Here is a 7867-nt window from a genome sequence, read left to right on the forward strand (position 1 = left end):
AAATAAGAACTTGCTATCTTTTCTATTTGCTGAGATATAGCTCATATACTGAACCACACACTCCCTTATACACACTTACTTTCGTCCATGACACGTGAATAACTAATCAAGAGCTCAGAATGTCCCCCTAGTGGCTTTCTCAGCCATTTTGAAGTATTATGACATCAACTCATTCTTTTGATACAAGACTTCGAGCTGGTAAGTTGAGTCTTTAGTTTGCTTGAAATGTAATATTTTTGTACACCCAAATACAGCTTAGTTACTAAGCTTGATAAATTATAATGGAATTCTGTGGTATTAATACAGTAATTTACAATTATTTGGTTATTTCAAATGTATATATAAAACCTGAAAAAATTATTCCATTTTGCACCTTCCATGTGCAAAATTTTGTAAGGCTTAGCAACCTACGACAAGCAGCAAATGAGTACAAAGTTTGTAACTAGAAGAGATAAATGTACCACAAGTTAAAAAAGTTTAACTTTATGAATCACTAATTTTATCAAAGTAACTAGCAGGGTGTAGAGTGAGAGGAATATGAAATGTTAATAGATTGCTTTTTTTTGTTTGGGTTTATTGCATATGTGATCTGACATAGTACAAGTTTTCATATTACTATATTCTAAAAGTGGTCTTATGTAAACTTTATAGATGGGTATAATAGGGAGCAAGTTACAGTTACGAACACTACCTCTGATTTCAAAACAGTTAGCCGATTCTCTAACATACTTTGTTGCTAATATTATTAAAATGATTATTCTATGTAGATTTCTTATTGAAAGTGACAACAGCAAATTTAACTGCATGGGTGAGAATATTATAGTTAGGAAGAAAAAAAGTGGTTATAAGTGTTTAAAAATGTTTCATTTGTGGTTATGATATCTACCTCTAGGTTCTTCAGTTATAAATACTAAAATTTATTATAAATAAGATTACTTTGGTAGTAAACATGCATAAATTTCAACACTTACCTGTAGAAAAATGCTTGAGCTGTAGTCTGGAAAGGATATTGTCTTCATGGGCTGAAAGGACAGCATTGCTGAAAAAGTCTTTGAGGTGAAGAAGGACAGGGGTATTGGTCAAACTATTTGTCCGAGTCTTGTTGCATTGGAATAAGTCCCGGGTTGTTCTGGTTCTTCTTTTGGCTGAAGTTGATGCTTGATGATTTTGTTGACTTGGTTTCATTGTTGCTCTGAGTGTATTAGATGTATACTGAAGTAATCTGCATGCTCATGGTTGAGAGACTATAGATGATGTCTGGACGTTTATTTTGGCAACCTGAAGAGTTTTGGGAATCCCCCAATATGAGGCTGCATGGGGCCCATTACAGTTGGCACAGTAAGTCTCTTCTTTTCTATCGAGTAGTCACTTAATTGGATGCTGTTCACCACATGTGACAGTTAGGTCTGGCAGTGAAAATAGCTTGGGTGCAATCAAATTTCTGACAGATGCTTTGCAGAATAGGAGTGGAAGTGGACTTAATGATGGAGTAACCTTGAATATTAAAAGTTACTGTTTAAATGCCAATATCTGGTGAAGTATTAGAAAATAATAGGTCTAAGACTGTGATAAAATGATGTTAGCTGCATATTATTTTCTTTCCACATTCCTGTTAATTTGTCCATTGAAAATTCAAGTTTATAGGAATGAGGAAAAAAAGAACATCTGCAGTTGACATGATTTTTATCACAAATTTTAGACCTTGAGTGTTTGAATTGTACTTCTTCATGAGTAATTCTTTGGGGGTTGCTTCTCATAACTACATACCTACATAAAATCTAAGGACAACAAGGGCCCTGTTGGTACATCTTACTTATCTCATTCACTAAACTTTGAAATAAAAAATAGAACACTCAAAGTTAGACTTTACCATTAAAATATTTATCAAGTCTTCTCTTAAATTAACTGCATCTACCACATCTCAAGGCAACCCATTTCAAAGGCCAACTACCTTGTTAGAAAAATAGAGTTGCTTTAGTTGAAGATGACTCCTATCCTGCCAAAATTTATATGTTTCCCCTACTCCTATCATTCTCAACATTAAGTGCATAAAAAAGATGATGCATCAACAGTATCAATTCCCTTAACAACCTTCAACATCTCAATTAGATCCCTCTAACTTCTTTTTTGAAGAAAAAAACAATTTCAGAGATTTTAACATATCCTTGTATGTCAACCTTTCCATTACAGAATGATGCTGTATTCTTCTTCCCTTGCGAGTCACCAAGAACATGAACAGTGATCTTCAGGTTACTGAAACCACAAAAAAGACTTTAGTAGCTTTGCATGTTCTGAAGGGTGGTTATGCTGAATACTCAAACCACTCTTGGCAATTGTTGGTAAAAGATTTTGGGTGGGAATAGAAATTAAGATTCAGAAGTGATAAGAGTTGGCTAAAAGAAGTAGGTATTTTTTTTTACAATGACTGCCATTGGTGGTAGAAGATTCCTGGTCTGAGATGAGTGTGTGTGTGTGAAGGGTATCTGAGTCTGACAGATTGCTTACAAAATTCTTTAACAATCAAGGATTGTTTCCTTCTTTGCCCCATCCTTATAATGATGAAGAGGAATGCCTATAATGAAGAAACACTGAAAACACTGTTGACAATTAGTTTTGAATTAAAGTTTCTCTTCTTTGATTCAAAAGTGTAATTTTTAGGAAATCGCCGACTGTTTTCTTAAACTACTGTAAAGTACTGATCTCCACTATTGTCATTTCATAAGTCAATCACCCTGAATAGCCTTGCAAACATCAATAATATCCCCTTTTATCCTTCTTTTCTCAATAAAAAATAAGTTAACAGATCTTAGTTTATCCCTGTACAATAACCATTCTGTCCCTGGAATTATCCAAGTAGCACTCCTTTCAACCCTTTCCAATAAGTCAGTATCCTTTCATTTAAATAAATACACAACTGTACACAGATTATAGTTGAGGCCAAACTAGTGATCTGTATGAATACTTTATTTGCTTCTAATAAATATCTATAAACACACCCTAAAGTTCTGTTGAGTTGAGTACTAGTAACAGAGCTCTGATTAAATGGCTTGAGTAACTTTATTCACTACCATGACAGGATCCTTTTCTTCAGCTACTAGTAATAAGGGTCCAATCTGACTAAACTTTAATAATAACAACCTTATTCTTTCTCCCATCCAACCACCCTACAATCCAATTAACTAGCCTGTCCCCAATCCCTACTAATGTAATTTTCTTAGCTAACCTGTTGTATGATCCCTCACCAAAAGCTTCTTGAAAATCTAAGTACACTAAGTTCACACCCTTTCCATCATCTATACAAGAAATAGCTGCATTGAAAAAAAAACAGGTTAGTAAGACAAAATTTCCTTTATGTCAATCCATGTTGGCTTTCATTTATATCTATTTCACTAAATTATTTTATAACATTTTTGTCATACTTTATGCTTGTGCACTACATTTAATAAGTGCACTTGAGTCTTCAGCATAAAACATAATAAAGTTTATGAACAGTAACCATCTTGTACATAACTCTCTATAACAACAACAACGTTCTGTGTTATATACTATAGAACTCTTGTGCCTCTACATACATCTCATAGTCCTAACTGGATTTTATTTGTTCCATAACACTCATTTGTCCATTTCCATACTGTTTCAATATGTTTCTATATATTTTCTTTTCATTTTTGCCAATTATTCCTCATAATTTCCTGACTTTATTGAGCTAGATTCACTGCTTTCTATAAGGTTAAGTTCACAAAAAGGTTCATTTAGTTTTAGAAAAAGTAGAAATGCTTGCTCCCAATTGTTGATCACTGGTTTCCTTTGTTTTATCACGATGGTATCAAAAGTACATATATATCTTACATTCTGTACTCTGAGAAGGATCTTTTATCACCAAACAACATTTTATCTTCAATGGAAACTTATGAACAGCTAAATGGGGTCACTATGAGAATCACGTAGAACATTTTCTCACTTACCTCAGCAAGCAACACTGTAATATTAACTTTATGGTAGAATACCAGGATAATAACGTCATTTCCTTCTTAGATACCTATATCACTACAATAGTAGTGTATTATTAGTTAGGCTGTACCATAAGCCAATCTCCATAGGACTTTTTCTCAATTTAATAGTTATGTACCATTCATATTTAAAGAAAACCTAACCAATGTAATTATGTATTGGGTTTACGATATTATCAATAACAGGAAAGTACAGAACCAAAAAAATTTTAAAATCAAAGAATATTTGTGCATAAGTAAACAAATGACAGCCAATCTAGTTTGATCAGAAACAATATTAGTAAACAAATATTTTTGACTGATTCTATAAATCAATGAAAGATTCCTCAGCCTTTTCACTGTATTAGACAAAATAAACCATTTTTTTAAATGTTTCTAAATGCAACTTACTGACCTCCTTAAAGTTTTGTTGATGGGAGGGTAACTTTAGTTCCTAGATAGTCGCATGCCTTCGGCCCAAACAAACACGTCAGGGCAAAATGTCACTGTTCTTCAGTATATGAGGTAGTACTTTTTTTTTAAACAAGTGGATGGAAAATCTGGCAAAAGAAACCAACAGATCAATAAACACCACATTATTATTACTATTCATCCTCAATCATAAGGTAATTTATATAGATGTGGCCTCTAACGATACACAATCCATGTAGCATCCCCTGACATTTATCTGGGTTATACAATTAGGTTACATAAATACGTAGTTAATAGTAATACTATACCTTTATATGTGTCAAATTTCATCTGCATCTCTTCTGTCAACAGATTATTCTCTTTGAGATCTTCCATCAGACTAGCAACTGTCAGCTTAAATCTCTAAATGGCATTCTAAATTTTCCACTTGACACTCCGTTCATAACCATTTAGCCTTGAATGTTTCTTCACTTTCAGTAGCATAATTGTGGGGCTGAAAACATGTATATTGACAAATAATTATACATCTTATCATACTAACATATTCATTCCTCGATAGCAAACTGCTACTAGTATACACAGGTATACAGACATCTAAAATATTATATTCTACAAAAAAAAAAGGAAGTTTCATTAATAAACCTGAACATTGTGCACAAAGTGTTGCAACTAAAGGAGTTTGATTGGAATATGATTCCTTCTAAATTGCATAAAATGTATTTTACACCTGTCCCAAGAGGCTCTGTTGACAGGCATGTAACTTGACCTTCATCATGTTCACCCTCAGATTGTGAAGGGGCATCCCATTTTCTTGTGCTGTTGTCTGGATTTTTTGCTGTCTGTAACAACAACTATGTAAAGTTAATAATCTCAATTTTAAATATATTTTTTATATTTAAATATATATATATATATAAATATATTAAAATATTTAAACCATTTAAAAGATTTTCCAATGGATCAAATTATTTTATCCCACTTAGGATCCTCAAAATAAGATATGTATCACGTTGATCAAACATTGCCACAAATTGAGTAGACATAAAGTTGTAAAGGAACAAAGACCTTAACATGCTTAAGCAACACAAATCAGCTTGCTTTTACTTGTAAACTTTACTTTCTTTATGCTTATCTCACTTACATTACCTTTTGTAAATGTTGTGGCAAATTGAAGACTGATGGTTTAACACCATCATCTAACCAAGTCACGGAGATGTAAAGTGGGCACTGCACACCAAGTACCAATTAAAGATTGCAACTCATGAGAAAATTCCACCGTTTCCTTCTTTTAGGGTTTGTTGAGAAACTTAGTAAAAAAAAGAAATTACGACAGAAAATCAAAAATGTCCAGAGTAGGTGACTATAGGTTTCTTACTCTCTCACGTGTATATAAATATACATTTCATTCAATTAGTTATAAATCATTAAATTTACATAATTTATCATTCAGCTAAAAAAAAAGGTAGATTTATTAACATTTTTGTTCATCTTCCTATGAAACAAATATATATAATATAATGCTACCGGTGAAAGGAAAATCCATTTCCCTTTGCCAAGGCATTGCGACATGTGGCATGGGCACATTCAGTGGGCATTTTGAGTTTTCACTGAAACTTAAGTATAACCCGGCAACATAAATCAATACATAGTAATTTTATTATGTGCATAGACCTATCTATTAAGTTAACACACTACTTCCCATGAGCAACTAATAACATCCGCATAAATTACACTTAATTGTTCTCATGATTAGCTCTTAGTTACAGTTTTATTTTAACAGTTGAAAAAAAAACGACTCACATAAAAATAAGCAGTTCACGTAACATCGGAGGTTTTACAAAATATACAGAAAAACAACGTTTCCCTACGTAAGATGGCGGCTGGAAATGACGCCAAAACCGGATGCGTGTCCACTCTAGTTTATTTTTATCTCTATGATATTAACTAATACAAGGCTAGAAATTTTCCCACTACAGAAGTAAAACTAATTGGCGTATAATATCTAGGGCAACTCTCCAATCCTGAGCCACCTGCCCACTTTCCAATACCCTACCAGCTATGAAAGAGAGAGGTGTACCTATTTGGTCGTTTAACTGCTTTGTTTTTCCTAATTGCCGTGCTTTTAATTACAGACAGGGCACAGGACAGATAGATTAGCCGGCGTCTGTCCAGTGAAAGTGGCTTTTCCCCAGGTACTCTGGTTTCCCTGCTCCCACAACAAAAATCATTCACTCACTAGGGCATTTGAAAAGGGCCTCCTACTACGCTGGTTTTTCTTTTTCTCTCTTTGAAAAATCTCTAACAATAAAAAAAAATTGAAAAAGTTCAATTATATTTGACACTCAAATAATTATAACACCAATTAACGCCAACCATGAAAGGCAATTACATAAAACAATAAATTAAGCAGACTACGTTGGAAATGAATGCTACGGTCACATGCTTGGTCTCTTCAACAACATCATCATCGATATCAACAAATCAACTTGAAGAAAATGAAAAACTTTCAACACTAATATCATCGTGCTTTCTCAGACCTCCCGACAAAATAATCATTTTAGCAATAATCCGTATACTCAAAATCTAATACTTCCTCGAACTTAAACAGTTTCACGTACGGGGTTCAAGGGGAACAATTGTTTCTGAACACCCTTGTTGGGAAGAACCCACAACTCTCATGTTGTGCTTTCTTCTTTCAAACAAAACTCCTGCCACGAAAAATTATTTTTTCTTCTTGTTGTTTGGCCATGGAACATTGCTAATACATTATTACGTAAAAACAGAAGAGCTAAAAATTTAAAAGCTCAACCATCTCACACGCTTCAACAACAACTTTGTCATCAGCATTCTTTACTGGCACAATTCCCATTCTAGCTTTTTTCATATATTTAACAACTAAAAAATTATATTGCTGTTATTTTTTGGAATTATCAGACAGGACATAGTTTCACGAGAAACTCTTAATTTCTTTTACAATACAATACTCAAAAGAAAGCGTAAACATTTCGTAAGATATTTTCATAGTTGTTTCACAAAGATATCTTATGAATGTCTTAACTAATGACGATTTAAGAATTATTGGGATATAAGCAGATAGAAATGAATTAATGCTAAAGCTACAACAGACAGGTCCACCTATCTACTTGTTAACTGAAGGTTTTATCAAGGTATTGATTAGGGAGTACAAAGTGTTAAATTTTTTTAACACATTGGGCCATCACTTTCACTGGACTACATACGGATGCTGAGTTCCACTAGACTATCTTAAAAGATGTTTCACACTGTGTTCTTCAAACTTCCATCTATGATCTTCAGCTGTGCAAACTGTTGATGCATTAGGTATTACATTTACCGGGACCAGCCATTGTAAACTGTGTCGAGTAGCTATCATCCAATACAATTGGAATATAATATAATCTCTGGCCTGGCATGGCCAGGTGGTTAGG

General features: G+C 33.4%; 1 protein-coding gene across 1 annotated transcript in view; it reads right to left on the reverse strand.

Moving 5' to 3' along the window:
- Positions 1 to 4796, reverse strand: part of LOC106478836 — a 58282-nt gene extending 53486 nt beyond the window's left edge. The window contains exons 1-3 of the mRNA XM_022382530.1: positions 4730 to 4796; positions 3224 to 3308; positions 972 to 1013 (exon numbers count right to left, since the gene is read on the reverse strand). Of these exons, the coding sequence (XP_022238238.1) occupies positions 972 to 1013; positions 3224 to 3308; positions 4730 to 4796 (194 nt within the window). The remainder of the gene's footprint in view (positions 1 to 971; positions 1014 to 3223; positions 3309 to 4729) is intronic.
- Between the last annotated feature and the right edge of the window lie 3071 nt (positions 4797 to 7867).

Source organism: Limulus polyphemus, unplaced genomic scaffold (genome assembly GCF_000517525.1).
Source record: "Limulus polyphemus unplaced genomic scaffold, Limulus_polyphemus-2.1.2 Scaffold254, whole genome shotgun sequence".
NCBI lineage: Eukaryota > Metazoa > Arthropoda > Merostomata > Xiphosura > Limulidae > Limulus > Limulus polyphemus.